Source organism: Thamnophis sirtalis, unplaced genomic scaffold (genome assembly GCF_051295495.1).
Source record: "Thamnophis sirtalis isolate CommonGarterSnake01/CBP01778 unplaced genomic scaffold, rThaSir2_p1.2 scaffold_8, whole genome shotgun sequence".
In the NCBI taxonomy this organism is placed as follows: Eukaryota; Metazoa; Chordata; class Lepidosauria; order Squamata; family Natricidae; genus Thamnophis; species Thamnophis sirtalis.
The window spans coordinates 57294909-57316306 of record NW_028261388.1 but is presented as its reverse complement, the minus strand read 5'-3'; the positions used below and the strand labels follow the sequence as shown (position 1 = coordinate 57316306).

General features: G+C 44.0%; 1 protein-coding gene across 10 annotated transcripts in view; it reads left to right on the top strand.

Moving 5' to 3' along the window:
• The window catches only part of KDM6A (lysine demethylase 6A), a 281963-nt gene that overhangs the window by 105030 nt on the left and 155535 nt on the right, over positions 1 to 21398 (top strand). For 8 of the 10 annotated variants that reach the window (XM_014069580.2, XM_014069584.2, XM_014069582.2 and 5 more), the window contains exon 5: positions 17100 to 17158. The exons of 1 other annotated variant lie outside the window; for it this stretch is intronic. In XM_014069580.2, the coding sequence (XP_013925055.2) occupies positions 17100 to 17158 (59 nt within the window). Of the gene's footprint in view, positions 1 to 16598; positions 16651 to 17099; positions 17159 to 21398 lie in introns of those variants that run through there. One more of the 10 variants, XM_087721737.1, reaches the window with a different exon arrangement.

The window sequence follows — 21398 nt, the reverse complement described above, 5'->3', positions numbered from 1 at the left end:
TTAGAAAAGACCATCACCAGGCAGAGAAGCAGGCCCAATCAGTTAGGCCCAGGTCCAGGTCGCCCATGGAGCCTACCCTGGGTCACTCCCCCTCGCCACGTAGAGGTTTCAGCCTCTCTTTTCCATCGAAGTCCCCCTCCAGATCATATAGGAGCTCCAGGAGGGTGGGGTCCCCTTCCCTTCCAGGATCCCCTGAACCAATGGGGAACGAAGCTGAGGATCCTTTGGGGTGCTCCTCCAGGTCCTTCCATTCCAGGGTCCTGGCCCCTCAAGGCCCAGACCCATATCAGGATGAAATGGAGGACCTTGAGCACCTTCCCGAGAGCATTAAAAGGCTGATCTTGGCTGCCATTTCGCATGGCATTGCCCAAAGGGATAGGGCACCTCACTATAGCAGATCCCATCCCTACCATAGGTCTCGACCTAGAGCTCCTTCTCCCTTCCTAGTCAGTGAGGGGTCTACCCGCGGGGAGGACAACTGCAATTACATTGGATTTTTGGAGGATGAGGACTCCTCTCCTCCAGACTCCCCCACTTCCTCTAGCCTCCTTCCTCCTGCTATGTTTAAGCCCTTGCTGCACAAGGTGCGGAAGATTACAAAGATAGGAGCCGGGGACCCTACAGTTCCACCACCTAGGGACCCTGACATCACCATGTTCTCCAATACTGCCACCACCAAGGAGGAGATCCCTGCTCCCCCTCTGTTCTTAGAGGTAGTTAAAAATCAGTGATCCCGGCCTTCTAACTTTTCCACCCCAGGCAGCAACGATCGTCTTGCCTACAATGTGGAGCGAACATTCTCCCAGGCCCTCCAGCTTCCCGCTATCGATACCCCGATATCAGCTCTTGTCTCCTCCTCCCCTGTTGCGTTGGGGACGCAGAAGACAAGATGAAACTGGAGGATAAACAAGCAGAACTCACTCTCCGTAAAAACTTCAATGCCTCCTCTTGGGCCATCAAGGCAGTAGCCTCAGCATCCTATTTTAACCGAACAACGGTGATGTGGCTGCGCCAACTCCAGGATCGTGTCCCAATCCAGGATGAACACCTTCATCAGGACATCACAAAAATTATGGTGGCCTCACAATATTCGGCAGACGCAACCCTAGATGCGGTCAGGTTTGCCTCCAGTGCCCTTGCTACCTCTGTCACTTCCCGCCGTCTCCTGTGGCTATGAAGTTGGCAGATGGATATTAAAGCAAAATGGAACTTGGCCGCAGCCCCCTATACAGATCCCAACCTTTTTGGGGAAGCTCTGGATCCCATCTTGGTGGAAAAACAAACATAAAAAGAAGGTGTTGCCTTCCATGGCCAAGAAACCAGATTCCCGTTCCCACCCTTACCGTAGGCCCTCGTTCAGGGCACCAGACCACGACAATCGTTACCAGTCCTTCAGACAGGATAGGCGATTCCTGTGGTCATCCTACCAGGACCACAGTAGATTCCATCCACAGTCAAAACGGCCCTTTTTTGGGGGGAGGCTTCCGCAGAGGGAAGTGACTCAAACCCGAGTCCTTCCATTGGCGGCCATCTAGCACTCTGTGCGGACCAGTGGGACAGAGTCACCACAGACACCTGGGTCAGGGCCACAGTTCGGCATGGACTGAGGCTGGAGTTCCTCTCCACCACCACCCCGAGACTCTTCAGAACCTTTCCTCCATCCAGGAACCCAGAATGCGACCGCCTGATGGATCTTGCGGTAACTAACCTCCTCGAGATCAGGGCGGTGGAGGAGGTTCTGATCTCGGAACGCGGACAGGGTCACTACTCAAACCTGTTCATGGTGCCGAAGAGCTCGGGGGGTTGGAGGGCCATTCTGGACCTCAAACATCTGAATCAGTTCCTAGTTTACAGGCGCTTCAGAATGTCGTCCATCCTCCAGGTCATCCGTTGGGGGGATTTCCTGGCCTTGGGGAACCTAACAGAGGCCTGCCTCCACATTCCAATCGTCCAGTCCCACTGGAAATACCTGCGGTTCTTCCACTGAGACAGTCATTATCAGTACCGGGCCCTTCCCTTCAGCCTGGCATTGGCCCCCCGCCCCTTCACAAAGGTCCTGGCAGCATTGGCGGCTCACTTGCGCTCATTGCCAGTGAGACTCCAATGCTACCTAGATAATGTGCTAGTTCAGGCAGGTTCCCTCCATCAGGCGAGGTCTAGTCTCCGGGTCATCATCCAATGTCTCCAGTCCCTGGGGATCTCTGTCAACTTTCCAAAGAATCACCTGTCCCCATCCACTCAGATCCTTCATCTAGGGACGGTCATAAACTCAGCGATAGGGATAGTACAGCTCTCCCCGGAATGTCTAGCCAGCCTCCGCCAACTAGTAGCCTCGGCCTGCAGAAGATGTTCCGTTTCCATCCTGACCTTGTCTCAGCTACTTCGCAAGATGGTCTTGTGTATAGGGATAGTCCCCTGGTCCCGACTTCATCTACGAACGCTCCAGTGGGCCCTGATTCCCTTCAGAAGAGGAAGCTGAGCAACTCCCTCTGATCGTTCCGGCTCCCGCCAGACATAAGATCGTCCCTCCTGTGGTGGTTGTCCCTGGAAGTACAGCGGGGAGGCTCATTTTGGGAACCGGACAGAGCAACCGTGATGACAGACGCAAGCCTCTTTGGATGGGGAGCAGTGATGGGCTCCAACATGGCCCAGGGCCAATGGACTGCTGCGGACCTCGGCCACAATATAAATTGGCTGGAGCTGAAGGCTGCACGGCTGGCCCTTCGACATTTCAGACAACATCTACAAGGTCAGCATGTTCTGCTTCTGATGGACAACGTTGCCACAAAGGCCCACGTGAACTGTCAGGAGGGAACCCACTCCCGGGCTCTTTGGCAGCAGGCCCTGAAACTGGGCTCGTGGGCGGATAGACACCTGTCCTTGCTGGTGGTGGAGCGCATCTCGGGGGAGACCAATCATCAGGCAAACTAGCTGAACTGGGCGACTCTGGACAATGGTGAATAGCAGCTTCTCCCTGTACTGTTCCAGAGGATCTGCCGGATGTTCGGCACTCTGTTGGTGGACTTGTTTGCCATGCCTACAAATACTCAACTGCCACGGTTCTTCTCCTGGTTCTGGTCCCGTGGAGCGGAGGGCACGGATGCCCTCAGAAGCAGATGGCCTTCGGGCCTACTTTATGCCTTCCCTCCCATTCCCCTCATCCCGGGGACCATCAGGAAGATAGTAATAGAGAGGGCTCATGTCATATTACTCGGCCCATACTGGCCCAGGAGACCGTAGTTCGCGGATCTAGTTCAGCTATCGGTGTCCCCTCCGTGGAGGTTCTGGTACACCCGGAGCCTCAGTGGCTCCACTTGACCGCCTGGCACTTGAGTGGCACCTCCTAAGGGGAGCGAATCTCTCTTCTGGGATCATAGCTACCATCGAGGCTTCTAGGCAGCCTTCCACCACCAGAATTTATAATTCCACCTGGGCAATGTTTGTAAGATGGTGTATGCCTCGTGATCTTAATCCCTCCAGAGCCTCGGTGTCTGATGTGCTGGAGTTCTTGCAGAAGGGCTTGGAGGATGGCCTGTCCCATAACACCCTGCGTAGGCAAGTGGCAGCCTTGGCCACAGTGCTAGGGGGGGAGGGATCTCCCATTTGCCCCTCATAAAGCGCTTTCTCGAAGGGGCAGCTAATCTCCGGCCACCCCTGATCCATAGATTTCCGACCTGGAACCTCCCTCTGGTTCTCAGGGCCTTGACAGGGGAACTGTTGGAGCGTCTCAGGATGGTTCATATGCGTCTGGTCACTCTTAAGGTGGCTTTTCTGGTAGCGGTAACCTCGGCCAGACGTATTTCAGAGCTGGGCACCCTCTCTTCCCAGGACAACCTCTGTCTGTTTCGTCTGGACCCCATCTTTCTCCCGAAGGTGAATACACCTTTCCATAGAGCGCAGGAGATTATTTTACCAAATTTTTGCCCGGACCCGTCTCACGAATGGGAGCGGCTCTGGCACAGACTAGATATCCGCCATGCACTCCGCATTTATCTCAGGCGGACGGCAGGAGTCCGTAAGTCAGAGGCCCTTTTTGTTTCTTTTCAGCCAGGGTCTCTGGGGCTAGGGTGTCCTCCGCCACCATCGGAAGGTGGCTGAGGCAGGCTATTGTGACAGCTTATGAGGCATCTGGTCAAGTTCTCCCTGTGAGTATTACGGCCCATTCCACATGCAGTGCTGCTACTACTGCGGCCTGGGCTACTAGAGCGCCATTTGAGGACTCCCTTCATACGTCACTACCGCCTAGATGTCTACGTTTCAGCTGAGGCGTTGTTTGGTAGGAGGGTCCTACAGCAGGTGGCAGCTGTTCCTCCCCCGGGGCCCCAGTCTTCCCTCCCTGGGACGTAGCTTAGGTATGTCCCTCGCGTGACCTCTCCCTCGACTCCACTGGAAAAAAAACGTTGGTCTTATCTGAATGTGTCTTTTCAGTGGAGTAGAGAGGGGGGTCACATCCCGCCCTAGTTAGTTAGACAGGGCCCGGGGAAGAGCTGGAAGGTTTTTCCTGGGGATTTCTTGTGTGTTTGCAGATGCGGACGTTTTCGCCATAGAGGAAACTAGGAGCCAATAGGAAGGGCAGAAGGCTAAGAAGTTTTCTCTCAGTCTAATGGACTAATCAAGCTCCTCACATGACCCCTCCCTCTACTCCACTGAAAAGACACGTTCAGGTAAGACCAGTGTTCTTTCTCCAGTGCTGTCATTCCAGAATTGCAACCTATCTGTAGTGCCGTGAAGTACAAGGTGTGTTCAATGCTCAGAGACATGACCAAAGTAAGGAAGGCTGAAACCCAACCACCACTGAACAGGTCACATAAGTTGAAATGGCAAGACTGGGCCAAGAAATATCTGAAGACAGATTTTTCAAAAGTTTTATGGAATGATGAGATGAGAATGACTCTTGACGGACCAGATGGATGGGCCCGTGTAATGGGATTAGCGCTCCACTCTGACTCAAGACGCCAGCAAGGTGGAGATAGGGTACTGGTAAGGGCTGGTATTATGAAATATGAGTTAATTGGACCTTTTTAGGTTGAAGATGGACTCAAATCAACTCCCAAACCTACTGTCATTTTTTAGAAGACACTTTCTTCAAGCAGTGGTACAGGAAAATGTCCATGATTTTTATGCAGAACATTGCTCAGTCGCTCATATGCATTGAAGTACTCCACTGCGTGACTAACCACTAAAGGCCTTAAAGATGAAAGAATAATGATATGCCCCCCCCCTTCCTCACCTGACCTAAACCCTATTGAGAACATGTGGGTCCTTCTTTAACAGGAGATTTATGGTGAAGGAAAACAGTATACCTCTTTAAACAGTGTCTGGGAGACTGGTTGCTGCTGCACAAAAAGTTGATTGTCAACAGATCAAGAAACTGACAGACTCCATGAATGGAAGGCTCATGCCTGTTATTGAAAAGAAGGGTAGCTGTATCGGTCACTGATTTATTTTTTTGAAATGTCATAAATGTTTATTTGCAAATTTTGAGTTATTTGTTTATTTTTACTTTAACAGATGCAAATAAATGAGTGGAATGGGCATTTTTTTGTTTTTCATTTAGTTGAATAATAATTCTGCATACTAATAAGTTGCCCAATAATTGTGCACACATAGATACTCTCCCAAGAAAACCTCATTTTTCTTCTTTAAATATTCAGGTTTGAGATTTATTAACATTTTGGATTGACCGAGAGCACTGTAGTTGTTCAATAATAAAACTAATCCTCCAAAATAAAACTTGTATTGTTCACACAGTGTAATATATTCAGGTCATAAAATCATCTCAGCAATAGCAAAGAATAAAATATAGTGTGAATCATGAGTGTTGTTGGAATGCTTTCTGAAATAGCTCAGTTTTTAATATCATCCTGAAAGCTATATTTCAGTCCTTGGCAAGAGTTGGCTTGTCTCAGTTCTTTTACATTTTTCTTAAGTTAGGTTTTATCTGTCAGTTTACTATCTTTATTTTTTATTTCTTCAACTGAGATTTAATACATTCTTGACCATAATAAAGTATATTCTATTCTAAATCCAGTATTATGTGACTTGCACCCTGAAGTGATAAAACTATCTTTCCTTTCTGCATGACATTCTTTTGAATATTTGGAGAGTACTATCTTATTCTCTTTCAGCCTGCTTGTCTTAAACATGGTTGTTTCATGGTTCTCTTCATGGGTTTAATTTCTATTTCTCTGATCATCTGTCATTTCTGAATCTGTCTGAATCTTTCTTAAATTGTGATATTCACTATTGGACACAGTACGGGATGGGGGGGACCGGGGATATATCCAAAGCAGAACAAGGTGAAATGATTTCATTTTATTATACCGATTATTTTTCTTTTACTTTGAACATAATGAAGTGTGTTCCTCCCCCTTTTTTTGTTCTTCTTCTTATTCTTTTGTTGTCTGACCTTTAACTTTCCTGTTCATCCTTACTGTTATGGGTTAACAATTTATAGTCTACTTAGTAATGTGGTCCTTTTTTCATCTCTGACATATATCCCTTTTTATTTTCAAGCTTTCTCGGTACCTGCAGTAGATATTTTTCTTCGCTAGCTTTCTTTTTTCTTCTTCTTCATTTGAATGGTATTTTATCTTTCTTTCTCTGTCCCTTCCCTTATACCCCCCCAACTTCTCCTCACATGGAATGATGTTTAACATTGTTCTGAATTTTTAAAAATTGTATTTTTGAAGTTCAAAGTATGGTGTTTAACCTCACTCTGATTTAAGATCTCAGTTGAATAATATTACATGGAGATTAACAGATTTTCTTTCATTTATACTTCTTTTACTAAATCTTCCTTATTGGTAACACCAATTGGTAAAAACCAAAAGTAGTTGATCTTCTTGTGCCTTTCTCCACAATCTAGAAGAGAAAATCACCAACCAGACTAATCAGGCATTTCTTCAAAGAATTATGCTTGGCAGAGTTTGTCTTCCATTATTAAAGCTTTTTATCATTGCTGTAACAAACTCTTCAAAAGAGTTGCAATTTCTTTTTAGAACATTCTTTCTGTATATTTTCCTTGGTTGGGTGAGTTGCAATAAACACTGACAATAAATACATCAATATTTGAACTGTTAATCTAGATATCCTGTAAGATTTTCCTTGGATTCCTAAGCAGGGTGGTTACTTTATAGTGCAACCCGTTCCTCCTTTTTGTTGTTGTTTTTTTCTTTTTGAACTGTGTCCTACTGTATTCCACTAATGGAACTTACTCCATCAGAAACAATGTGGTTTTTTTTTTTTATTCCTGTCACCACATAGTTTGACAACTGCAATTCACTCTGCTTGGGACTATTCTTGAAAACCACCCTGAGGTTTCAACTGGGCCAGTATACAGCAGTGCATGCAGTTATGAGCATGCCTCAATATGCTCATGTAACACCTATGTTGTATGAGCTACACTGGTTGCCAGTTGGCTTATGGATGTGATCTAGGGTGCTGATTGTCACCTATAAGCAGAAGTGGTATTCAGCAGGTTCTGACCAATTCTGGAGAACTGGTAATGGAAATTTTAAGTAGTTCTGAGAACCGGTAAATGCCACCTCTGACTGGCACCCCCATCTATTCTCTGCCTCCTGAGTCCCAGCTGATCGAGAGGAAATGGGGATTTTGCAGTAACCTTTCCCTGGAGTGGGGAGAGAATGGAGATTTTACAGTATCTTTCCCCTGCCACTCCCACCGAGCTATGCCATGCCATGCCCACCAAGCCACGCCCACAGTACTGGTAGTAACATTTTTTGAATCCCATCACTGCCTATAAGGCCTTACATGTGTTGGAAGAAATATCCACCTTGTTCAGTTCCAAGCCAGGAGAAAGACACTGGAAACACGGAGAAAGATGATTTGGAAAGATGATTTAATGATGAAGCAGAACCACATGGAGTTGAGATTGAGGGGGGTTTATACCTTCTCTTGGGCTTTGAGTTTCCTGTTTCTGTGCAAGAACATGTACTATATTGGTTGTTCTCAGACTCCCACAGGGCCATGTAGGGGTCATAGCTGGCTCTATAGGCAGAGTATAAATCCTAGGTATTTGAGCTAAGTTTGGTTGAGGTTTGGAGGGTGATTCAATGTCCTGAGGAGATTGTGCAATGTAGTGAGCTTTGCTGCTAAATAGTAGTGGGTTAATCCTATTGTGTCCTGAAGGATCATGTTTTAATCCCATCCTACCAAATATCTGTTGGGAGGAGAGAGAGCTGGAGCTCTGAGTTTCTATCTCCCTTAAGATTTTTTATTTCTCTTTTAGGGGGAATATTTTATCCTGCCTTTTTAAATGTTCCTCAAAATATTTCATTCTTCTGGGAGGGGGTGGATTCCCACACACGGCACAGGGTCTGGTTACTTGAAGGACCACCTATTGCAGATAATATCTTTTCAGCAGATTGACAGCATTGGTGCACTTGGGATTCTTTCAGCTAAGGAACACCAACTATTGGGACAGAAAACATGCTTACGGTGTCGTAGCAACTGCTCTATGAAATGAAGAGCCAAAGAGCCCTCATACTGCTGATTTTTCAAAGGGACTTGAAGACCAGTTGTTTACCCAGGTCTTCGGTGGGGATGTCTTCTTTTAATTTAGGTTGTTTTTTGTTTTTTTTTAATTTTTTTACCAAGTTTGTCAGTCTGCCATCTATCTATCTTTTTTATTCTTTTTCTTTTGATTGTCATGTTTTCATGCTTCAGTTACTTTGTAAACTGCCCAAAGATCACTGGGATCTGAACAGCATATACACTTAATTGACAATAGTGATGGTACTGTTTTTTCTCTACTAAAAATTCAAGCTCATTTTTATTTCCCATACTGTGAATATTAATATAAAGACAACAAAATTCATGAACTTTACGATCCAATCATCTAATTCCTATTATAGTTACAGCTTATCTGCAGTTTTATTTTAGAGCTTAAAAGCCATCCCAATTATACTCATGTTTGTTTTAATTTAAAGCATTAGGGCTAGGTTGTTGATAGATGGGAATTAAAGTCTGGGTGTAATTTCAAGGGCTCTGACTCCTTCTGGCAATGTATTTTGAAGTAAGGTTTTTTTCATAGTAGCTTCTGATTTTTCATTGATTACTGAAATCATCACCTTTGCACTTATAAGTGACCATGCTTTTAGACATTTGTTTGAAACTTCACTCACCAATAAATTGATTCATGATTCTTGGCTTATTTTGAATCCTAGAAAATGGGAGGAAGTGAATTTAGAGACATTATTTGCAGGCTCAAATAAACTTTCACTCTTAAAATGGGCAAATTTCAGAGTGTTATTGCTTTCTTGACTTATTGTATTCTATTCTAGGAATAACAGATCTATTTTAATGTAGTTGATTCAAGATTTGAAGGATGAAGTATACAATGTGAATAGTTGTTGATATTCAGATGCAAACAAATTTGGTTCAGTGAAAGATCAATCACTCAATATACTATACAGGCAATCCTTGACTTATGGCTTAATGGAGCCTGCCCATTACAGTTGCAAGTCATGATGGTCATAAAGTGAGTCACCACGTGACCAATCTGATTTTGCAACAATTTTTGCTGCTGTCATTAAGTGACCGCCATGGTCATTAAGCAAACCCATTGTTCACTATGGGGTATTTTTGCCAAAAACAAGAAATAAACGCCAGGTTTTGGAAACAATCTAAATCATGATCACATGACTGTGGGATGCTGCAATTGACTGAAAATGCAGTTGTCAATCATCTGAAATGCAGTCATGTGAGCCCAGTCATCGGAACTTCAGAACTGGGACCTTTTCTGAAGTATCTTTTGGGGGATCCATCATAACTGATTGGTTGCTAAGTGATTTGTTGAGGATTACTTGTAGTCAGGACTGATTTTAAAAAAAAAATGTATTTGTTTTAACAAAATGGGATGAAAATATAGATTTGGAACAGTTTGTTACCCACTCTGGGTACTATCCAAAACATAGCTGTCTGAAATAAACTGCCCAAAGAATCTGGCAGTTCAGTATGGAAGAATGAAACATGCATAAAGACCCAAATTTGGAGAAGTTGAATATTAAAATAATAATCATAATTAGCCAGAGATCTTAAGTAGTAATATTTCACAGTGGTAAAATCTTTATTGATTATGAAAAGAGTTGGATTTGGAATCAGAAAACATGGAATATGTGACTATTGCTCAGCAACGAAGAAATGTACAGAGATCATGTCTGCCCTTATACATATACATATGGAGTACCTACAGAGCGGGATTATATTATTTTCTGTAATAAAGTAATAGTTAGCACTTGGTTAGAGTTGATTAAGAGTTAATGCAATTTAAGAGGCATTGGACGTAGTTTACTTGTGGCTATTTAGAAATTCTAGGGTGATTCCTCCTTTCACTGTACCCCCAGATTTTTGCCATTCCTTCTCCTACATTTTCATGCCTTTTCTGAAGAGAGAAGTTCTACAGTAGTCAAAAGCAAAGCAACCTGAAAGGCGTTTCCACTGACTTCAGCTTTCCCACAATTTGCTCAAGTGGATGATGTGAGGTAGCTAAAGCAGCTGTTTTGCAGACCATCAAGGGTAGCTCTTAATACCAGTAACTGCAGGGAACATAGCTTTGGAGCAGTGGTGGGTTCCGGATCCTGTTCCAACCGGTATGGTTGGAACTGGCCAGGCGATGTTCACATGGACATGTGCAGCACACGCATGTGTCTTACCGCCTCCGTGATGCTCCAGCTGCTCAGGGGAGCGTTGCACAGGCACTGTACGCGCCTTGAGCATGCGCGGAAGCACCGAAGACTTAAAAGACCGGTAAAGAGGGCGGGCAGGTGGGCTCTCCGTAGTACCAGACGGTATCCGGTGCTCCGGGCAGACTCCAGTACGCCTGTACCAGGGCGTACTGCCTGCAACCCACCACTACTTTGGAGAGAGGCTTTCCTGGAAGTTTCATGCATGTATTACAAATGATTTTGTCATTATTTTTTTCTTTGTAAGCTAGTCTCTGTTAGATTTTATTGAACCCTTCTTGCATTATCCATTGATACTTTCTCTGTTATTATTCTATACAAAAATGGCACATTGGACATTATCACTTATTTTTTCCAGTAATATTAAAGTGGTGTGAACATAGAGAAAGAGAGGTAATTTTTCTTAGTCCTAGTGTAGAATTCTTGCCAATGCCTAATAGTGAGAGAATTCACACACCCTGCTATAACATAATATATAAATTCAACCATCTATTGTGATTCTCAGTTATCCAGATCATGGTTGTCCCAAACATGCTTTTTTCAAGAGGCAACCGGACTTCTGGTTTTTCTTTGAAGACATTTCATTTCTCATCCAACAAATTTCTTCAGCTCTGACTGGATGGTGGGAAGTAATCCTTGCAGATAGCTGGTCATTTGCATTCTTTTAGAGAGTCGTTGAGGCCACCTAGACGTTTATCTGTGTTGTCAGGGGCACCTGAATAGTGCAAATGGGTGTGTAGCTTTCTTGGAACTGTAAATCCAACCATTGTGATTAATAAATTATGGCTTATACTATATTGAAGCTAATAGGTTATTCAGTAAATACAACATAATATATGGCACAGTGTATTTCTGTTTTTTGGTAGCAGATTCAAATATTGATCCTTTACATTTAGAGTCGGCTATTGCAACATCATTTACAGTGCATTCAGAAACTATTCAGACTCCCTTCGTTTTTGTCAATTTGCTGCAACCTGATTCTACAATTGTTGAAAAATTCATTTTTTCGTCAATCTACACTCAGTACCCCATAATAACAAAGTGAAAACAGAATTTTAGAAATATCTGTAAATTGATTAAATAGAAAGAACTGAAATATCACATTGTATAAGTTCATGATGGCCACAGGTTGCATGCAGAGCCATTTGTTAGGGCACCTGAGGCATTGCCCTGTCAGCTCCAGCGCATATGCACGTGCTGACCAGCTGACTTCGGCCTTCATTTTCAGCCATTTTTCGCCCTACGGAGGCTTCCCTGAAGCCTATGGAGGGCAAAAAACAACCCAATACACAAACTGGAAATTTGGGAATGGACTTCCAGTTTGAGCATTGGGTTGTGCTTTGCAACAAACAAGGATGGAAGATTTCACTCGGGAGCAATGCTGGTGAGGAAGGCGGCCGAGTCGGAGGGAGGCATAGCCAGAGCTCTCTGGGACTGGTAAACAAGTGTGGGGAGGTGAAGGGGAGAGAGAAGACAAAGTGCTGGCAGGAGCCACAGGAAGAGTAGGGCAGCGGCTTTTCTTCTCCCCTTCCCGGAGAAGGATTCTCCCTGCGCAAGGACAATGAGAGAGGGAGACTCAAGGCGGCTCCATCCTAACCCAGAGGTGGCCAGGGTTGCTCTCGCCCTTGGGCAACAGCTCCGTCTCCTCTCCTCCTCAAGTCCGGCAAGGAAGCCCGGTCCCCCCATCAGATCCACCCAAGGAAGGAGAGAGAGCCTGATTTGGCTAAGGTGCCTCTCACCGATCCAGAAGAAGCAGCAAGCACCAGGCTACCACCCATTCTGGGTTAGCCTTAAATTCCACCCCACATCTCCTGAGAAAAGGAGCTTTATTTTCTTGCTCCCGCTGGGGAGTGTTGTAGTCCCTGGCCCTTAACTGCTTCTTCTAGCTTGGGGAGAGGCAGCTCACCTGAGCTCGTCTCTCTCTCCTTCCATGGGTGGATCTAGTGGGAGGAGTGGGCTTACTTGCTGAACCTGAATGGGGGGAAGGCGGAACTGTTGCCCGAGGGCGAGAGCAACCCCCAACCATCTTTGGATGTGGACAGATGCTTCAGGAGGGCAGGAAATAAGCCAATCTTGGCAGAGACCAGAGAACCTGTGTGGGGAGAGAGGAGGCGGGCTGGCTTGAAAATAATAGGTTGGTTTGTGGCCAACGTGTCCTTTGCTTGTTGGGGTGCTCCCCTTTTTCCTTAGTGGCGGGAGGCACGTTTTCCCATTGTGGCACAGCGGAGGGCCGCAAGTTCCTTCATGCCCTGCCTGGCTTTCGGAAGAGCAGGCCGAGGGGCTCTATTGGGCCGGTCACTGCCCAACGGGTCCCAGCCAAGGGGGCGAAGAGATCCTGGCTTGCACTCAGGAGCAAGGGCGCATTTAGGCATGCAGCTTTCTCAGTGCCACTGCAAACTGGGCAGGGACGATGCTCCCGATGCCCAGCTCCTTCCACCCACAGAAGCAGTGCCCGCTGCTCCCTGCCGCCTTCGGAGGCAAGTACTCCTCTCGGTGGGTTTGCTGTGCTGGCCCGCTCCGGGCCCCAAGCCTCGCAACCACTCTGCCCAACCAAGCATGGCTGACCTGCACCAGGAGGCACCTGGCAGCGCCTGGTCTCCTTGGTGATGAGCATTCAGTTGTGGGTGCTCCACCAGCTTGGGTGCAGCCAGAGCCCCACAGGCTGCTCCAGGAGCCCCGAAGCCTTGGCTTGAAGAAACGTGCCCAGGCTGGAGGAGTGCCTGCAACCAACCAGCCATCGCCAGGGAGACTGCTGTCACTGCCAGGTGCCTCCCGGTGCAGGTCAGCCACACTTGGCTGGTCGGGCTGGTCGCGAGGTTTGGGGCCCAGAGCAAGCAAGCATGGCCACCTAACCGAGATGAGTGCTTGCCTCCAAAGGAGGTGGGGAGCAACGGGCACTGCTGCTGCAGGTAGAAGGCGCTGGGCATCTGGGGGCCCCGTAATTGTAATAGGCACTGCCATTGTAAAAGGTGCCATCCTTGCCCGGTTTACAGCGGCACTGAGAAAGCCGCAAGCCTAAAGACGCCCTCACTCCTGCGTGCAAACCGGGATCTCCTCGCCCCCTTGACTGGGATCCGCTGGGCAACGACCACCAAAAGCCAGGCGGGGATGAAGGCGCTGCGCTTTCCTCCGAAGGTGGTGGGGAGCAGCGGTGCTGCTGAAGCAAGCCTAAAGGTGCCTCGCAGGTGAGCCGCGCTTGGCCTGGTGGGGGGAGTGTCACAACGCTTCAGGCCAGGACCACACGAGCCCGGCCGCCCCACCAAGAGGAATGGTTGCCTCTGTTGCCTTCGAAGGTGGTGGGGAGCGGCAGACACTGCTGCTGCAGGTGCAAGTGGAAGGCGCTTGGTCCATTGCCTCTTCCTTCCTGTGCTCCGCACCTGGGCAGATGGAGCGAGAGCCCAGGGCCAAGCCCATCGGGCACAGCTGCCATTTCCAAGAGCAGGCTGATCAGCTCGCCCCCAGCACAGTCCGGGAGACAGCAAAGAGCCTCGGGAGGTTCTCCAGGGGGGCGGGGGAGGCCGTTTTCACCCTCCCCAAGCTCCTAGAAAGCCCCTGGAACCTGGGGAGAGCGAAAAGCGGGTCCATCGTGAGCCAAAACCAGGGGGGAGGTTGGGGGTCGTGCGCACATGCACGCCGGGGGTATGCGTGCATGCGTTTGGGGGGGGTCATTCGCATAGCAGTATAGGTGTGGGAACCCCCCTGCACGACCCCCCTTGTGCTCCCCCCCACTTTTGGTACACGATGGCAAAAAGGTTATCCATCACTGATATAAGTATTCAGATCCTTCACTCAGTACTTTCTTGAAGCATCTTTGACAGCAATTACAGCTTCAAGTCTTTTTGGGTAAGATGCAACAAGCTTTGCACACCTGGATTGGGGAATCAAGCTTAGTCAGGTTGGATGGCAACCTTTGGTGGGTAGCCATTTTCAGGACCCTCCAGAGATGTTCAGTAGGGTTCTAGTCGGGGCTTTGACTGAGCCCCTCTAGGACATTCACACAGTTGTCCCTAAGCAACTCCAGTATTGTCTTGGCTGTGTGCTTAGGATCATTATCATGTTGGAAAATGCAGCTTGGACCCAGTTTATGATCCTGAGCACTGTGGAACAGGTTTTCATTCAGGATATCCATTCAGCTTTCCCTCACACCTGACCAGTCTCCCAGTCCCTGCTGCTGAAAAACACGCCCACATCATGATGCTGCCACCGCCATGCTTCATTGTTGAGATGATATTGGCAGTCCAAACAATTCAATCTTGGTTTCAGCAGAGCAGAGAATCTTGTTCCTCATAGTCTGAGTCCTTCAAGTGCTTTTTTTGCAAACTCCAAGTAGGCTTTCATGTGTTTGCATTGAGGAGAGGCTTCCCTCTAGCCAGTCTGCCATAAAGCTCAGATTGATGGAGGGCTGCAATGATGGTTGTCCTTCTGGAACTCTGTCCCATCTCCACACAGGATCTCTGAATCTCAGTCAAAGTGACCATTGTGTTCTTGGTCACCTCTCTTATTTAAATCCCTTCTCTTCTGATTGCTCAGTTTGACTGGGTGACCAGCTCTTGGAAGAGTCCTGGTTGTGTCAGACTACTTCCATTTGATAATTATGGAGACCACTGTACTCTTAGGAAATTTCACTACAGCAGAAATTTTATTATAGCCTTCACCAGATTTGTGCCTTGCAATAATCCTGTCTCTGAGTCCGCAGGCAGTTCCTTTGACATCATGGCTTTTGCTCTGCTACACTATGCATTGTCAGCTATGAGGCCTTCTATAGAGATGTGAGTGTTTTTCCAAATCATGTCCAATCAATTTAATTTGTGTCAGGTGGACTCCAATCAAGGTGTAGAAACATGCCAGCAAAAATAAAGAGAAATGAGAGGCACCAGAGCTAAATTTCACCTATTGTTGCAAAGCATCTGAATGTGATATTTCAGTTTTTTTCTTTTTAATAAATTTACAGACATTTCTAAACTTCTGTTTTCATTCTGTCATTATGGGGTACTGAGTGTAGCTCAATGAGAAAAAAAATTCAGCAACTGTAGAATCAGGTTAATTGACAAAATTGAAGGGTGTTTGAATACTTTCTGAATGTACCGTATATTAAAGTTGTGTGATTTTCCAACTTGTTATTCCTCATTCCTAAAAGCAAGCCCATGTACTGAATGCACACCAAAAGAGGATGGGAGGGGAAAATGTAGTAAACACAGAAAGCACAGAAAACATTTAGCATGGTTGAGCAAGTAAGAAAACACAGTGTAACAAACCCCTGAACTCAAGAGTGTTAAATATATTTTTTCCTGGATTGCTTTATTTGTGATGCCACAAATAATGTTCCTTAACTCAGTCGCAGGCCAACAGCTGAATAATTATTTGATTTTTTAATGTAATAAACATTTTTATGCAATATGTTAGCCATGTTCAATAAATTGCTGGCATAGTATTATTTGTTAGAATGCTATTGCTATTTACAATATGGAAAATATAATACTAATATGTTTAAAACTTTCTGAAATTTGTAAACCAGTTTGATTTACATTTGTAGTCTAAATTTCAGTAAATATGCTTGTTCCCTACTGTCATGTCTGAAATTGCATTTATTTTAGTTTTTTCATAAATTCATGTCCCTCCTATCTTTTTTCTGACCTCATGTCATAATTGCCTGAGTCTAAGAATAGAAGACACAGAATCAGAGCCTTTGAAGAATTTATATCCTAAATATATTCCCTAAATTAATTCCATTCTATTTTGTTTTTCTTGGCTTGTCTAATTGGCTCTTTCATTGTGTGTCATTAGGGTCCCAAGCCAATGATTGACAAAATAACATTGGTAAGCTTGAAGGCTTTTGTTACTGAGTGGTTTCTGAGTTCTTTATGAACCTTTCTTATCCAATAGGAAAGGACAAAAAACAACACACCTTGTTGCAGCTCGTTGGTGCTAAATTTCTAAGTTTGAGGTATGGCTTTGTTAGAGTTCTTGGGTGTTTTCTCTTGAGAATATTGAGACTAGGATTTGTTTGGAACTAAGTGTATAGTCTGAAATATAAAGCTTTTCTACCCCTACTGATTATATTCTAACATAACTAGTCCTCCTTTTCCCTCCCACTTTTCACTTTGGTCTGATTTTTTTTAACGTTTTGCTGATTTGGATGGAGATTACTTGGAAACTGAAAAAAAGAAAAAGCTGATCTGGGGAATAGTTTTCTCCTACTTCCCAAAATTTTAAACCTGCATCATTGAACTATTCTCTTACATGCCTTTTTATTATAATTAATAGCAATATTAAATTATTAATATTTTAGTTGCATTATTTTTATGGTATTAAATTCCAGAATTGTTTGGAATTTAATGGAAAACTTGAAACATTTAATCAATTCTTAAGAAGTGTTTCTTTTCTTTTTTACAGAATGCTGCCTTTTTGTATGGCCTTGGCTTGGTCTACTTCCATTACAACGCATTTCAGTGGTATGTGCAAAAACAACAAAAACATGGGAATGTTTTTATTTTGCTAACTGTCTACAATCTAGTGGGCCTTGAAAGAATAAGTAGTATAGTTTTTAAAGAATTTTAACAACTTTTTAAAACTACAGTGTAGATTGCTTAACAGTAAGAATTAGGTTGGCATCTCTATATATCTTGTCCTCTGTAATACTGGTTCCATCATCCTTAGTTGGTGTGTCCACTGATTTGTTCAGCACAAAAGTATGGAATGTTAGTATTCTCAGCCTTGGCCAAAACAAAATATGAAGGAATATGAAATATTCAATGTTCCCTTTCTTCTTATCTGTCCTCATTTTCTCAAGTACCTTCATTATGATTCTTAGATGCTCTGACATCCTAGTCTGGCATATTTCCCCTCCCATCTGTTTTAAGTTCAGCAAGAAAGATATGTTACATTCTTAATGTTTTGGTCCATATTCAGAACAATGTGTCCTTATTTCATTCTATGTGTAGACCTAAACATTCCTTTCATAAGAAGAGATTTTTTTTTGGCGTGGTTATAGTTCAGCTTCAGATTTTTAAAATTATTTTAATTTTAATCAATATTAATCCAATTTTGAAATTTATTTTGAGGCTCAAAATTCATAATTATTTTTCTTGTATTTATGAACAAATATTATTCTTTTAATTATTTTTTATGAATTGGCAACAGTTTTAAATCTCTGGATCACTGATTTCTATATTGACTGCCTTATAAATATCGAGATTTATTTATAAAGAGACTCCCTGAAGAAGGGAAAGGCCTATCATTTTCTGCAGCAGATCATGTACTATACTTAGGGTGACCAGACGTCCCGCATCTGGCGGGACAAGCACGACTTTTCATAATTTTTCCCGCATCCCGGGCCGTTCTCAAAAAACCCCGCTTTATTTTGGCGCTCGCTGCCCCCCCATCATCAGATGCCGCTAGCTCACTCATTCCGTTCCCCCATCTATTCTATCTACACTAAAAATCTAAGCCAGCCCAGCCTGCCGCTCACTGATTGGCCTGGACTCCAGCCAATCAGTGAGCTGGCTTGGATGGAAAACTTTAAGCACGCACGCGGCATGCTTAAAATTTTCCATCCCGACTTCCGGGGAGTGGCCTGTCACCGTCGGCAGCTTAACAGAGCTGCCCCCAGAATTCAGGTTCGTTATCTACTCAATATCAAGAAGATAACTCTTTTTTCAGACAAGAAAAAAGCAGTGAGGAATCTCAGATGGTAAGAATCTTCTTTGAAGTTCACAGTTTGTTTCTTTGTGAGCTGTGGACGGAGGGGGAGGATCAACCCAAAGCTGAGTCATTCAACTCCGACCTGAACTTCGCAGCTGTTATTCACAGCACTAGACAGGAACCCCTCCCCCTTAGGACAATCTTTAGAAAAGAGACTATTAAAAATCAATACGAGCAAAGACCAAACTTGTGAACTTTAAAACCTTTCTCTATCTGAAATACCAGCTTCAATGTTATAAAAACCTCTTTTGTTTAATTGTCTTCAAAATGGCGTTTACAGCTTCTGCATTTGTTATCTCCGGCTTCCTGCTACAGAATCAAAGAAACAATCTCTTATAATTTAATTAGAGCTACTCCCTTAAAGCTTTCAAGACTCTTTGTTCTTGATACAGAGACATTCCAAACATTCCAAACGGACTTTCTCTTTTAAAATCCTCCGTAAAACCCCTTGAAAAAAAAAAAAGAAGGAAAAAAAGGGGGGGGGGGAGGAATTTCTTTTTCTCCACATAGCACAGTGGATTAGTAATTTAGAATAAATAATTAAAACCAAAATATAATGGCATCCAAATCAACCTCTGTCAAATTACCTCCGAAAACGTCTCCCATACCTGGTACAAAGTTGCAGCCCCCACCATCTATGCCCCCTAGTGGAGATGTACTAACAAAAGAATTTTTTCTGGAAATGTTCAAAGAATCCAGAGAACAGAACTTAGAAATGTTTAAAGAATTCAGAGAACAGAATCTAGAAATGCTTAAAGATTTCAAAGATGAAATAAGGAATGAGATGGAAGTTCTATATGACAAATTCGATACCAGGGTCACTAAAATGAATGATAATATGATGGGAATTGTAAATGTGATAACAGAATATATTTCTGGAATGGAAGATAATTTAGAAACTCTCAATGAAGCTAAAACTAACCTGATATCCAAAACTGAAGTGGTGGAACAAAAAATTGATAATGCTGAAAAACAAATTATTATGATACAGTATAAGCAGATGGAGCTTGCATTAAGAGTGAGGGGGCTGCGTGAAGAAAAGCAGGAGAACTTAAAGCAAATGTTTTCTGAAGCTTTTGACCGTCTGGTGGGAAAACCGGGATCCAATTTTGATTGGCAGATTGACAAGATTTTTCGTGTTAACTCATGGGCGGCAAAACAAAGGCAACTTCCCCGAGACGTGGTAATATACTTTGTTACAAGAGAATCTAGAAATATGATATTACAAGAGTCTTACAATACTAAGCTTCAAATTGGTGGACAGGACCTGATTGTTTTGAAAGAAATACCACCTCAGATGCTAAGAGCCAGAAGAGATTATGCTTTTCTGGTGGAAGAGCTCAGAAAGCGTCAGATACAGTACAGATGGGATGCCCCATTCGGTATTATAGTTACAATGGACAAACAAAGATATCGTCTCAGCTCTGTATGGAAAGCTCGTGATTTCTATCATAAGATTCTGAAGATGGGATACCCTGAACCTTCGGGATATGGTGAAAAACCACGAGACGAACAAGATAAACAGCAAACCACACAACCATCAGATAAAATGTATCATCTCCCTCTTCCGGAAGGGCAAGGAGTCAAGGAAAAAAGATCCAACCGTAAGACCACCAGACAAACGGATAAACAAGCTACTATGCAACAATCTCAACAATCGTTGGCCACTGATCAAGGAGCTACTGCAACAAGCTCAGAAGCTGTGGGAGGAGCCAAACCAAAGGTGAGACAGGCCTTGCGGGAGGCTCTAAAAAAGCTTCAGGCAACCAAAAATGACAACTAAGATTTTGACATGGAATGTTAACGGACTGAACTCTCCACAGAAAAGAAAGAAAATATTTCATTATCTCAAACAGTTTAAGAATGACATAATTTGCTTGCAAGAAACTCATATCAAATCAACCGATCAAAAATATTTGTTTAACCCCAAACTGGGCCAACATTTTGCGACCTCAGCCATGGAAAAGAAAAATGGCATAGTAGTATATTTAAGAAAAGACATTAAAGCTGAGCTAATTGAAGCAGATCCCTTTGGAAGATATATTGCATTAGATTTAATCTTAGAAGGGAAAAAGACGTTACTTTTGGGAATTTATGCTCCTAATCAACAACAAGATGGATTTTATAGAAATCTCCATGCTAAATTAGTACAGTGGGACTTTGAGTCTTGTATATTATTGGGTGACTGGAATGGCGTGATCGACACCAAAAGAGATAAGAAGACAGCTCGCCCGAACACCAAATTTCGAGCTAAGTTACCCAAACCCTTTTTTGACATGCTGGACGACTTTGAATTGCGAGACGCTTGGCGCGAGAGGCATGCAGAAGAATATGACTTTACCTTTTTTTCCAATAGACATCAATCTCTTTCAAGGATTGATTTTATACTAATTACAAATGATTTACTTTGTAGGGTGAAGAAGACAAAGATTATGGCGAGAGTTCTTTCAGATCATAATCCAGTCTGGATGGAATTGGGAAGGGTAGCCCAGGCAAGAAGGTCCTGGAGGTTGAATGAAAACTTATTTAGATATGAAAAGTATGTTAATGATTGTAAAAAATTGCTATCGGAATATTTTGTTCTCAATATGAACAAGGGTACATCTTTGGAATATGTATGGGATGCAAGCAAAGCGTATATGAGAGGAGTATTAATGAATATAAACAAAATACATAGACACAAACAAGGGCAAAAACGAAAAGAATTGGAAGAGGAAATTAAAGGGAAAGAGTCAGAATTAACATTGAATCCAGGAGATACAAAGATTAGGGAAACAACTGCTATATTAAAATCTCAGTTTGATATGCTGATCTCTGACCAGGTAGCTACTAGTTTATTATATGCTAAACATAATACTTTCTGCAATGCAAATAAACCCGGTAGGTGGTTGGCTTATCAGATTAGAAAAAAAAGGAAAGCTCAAAATGTATCCAAATTGTGTTACAGAGGGAAGGAAGTGTTTCAACAGGAAGAGATTCAAAAGGTATTTC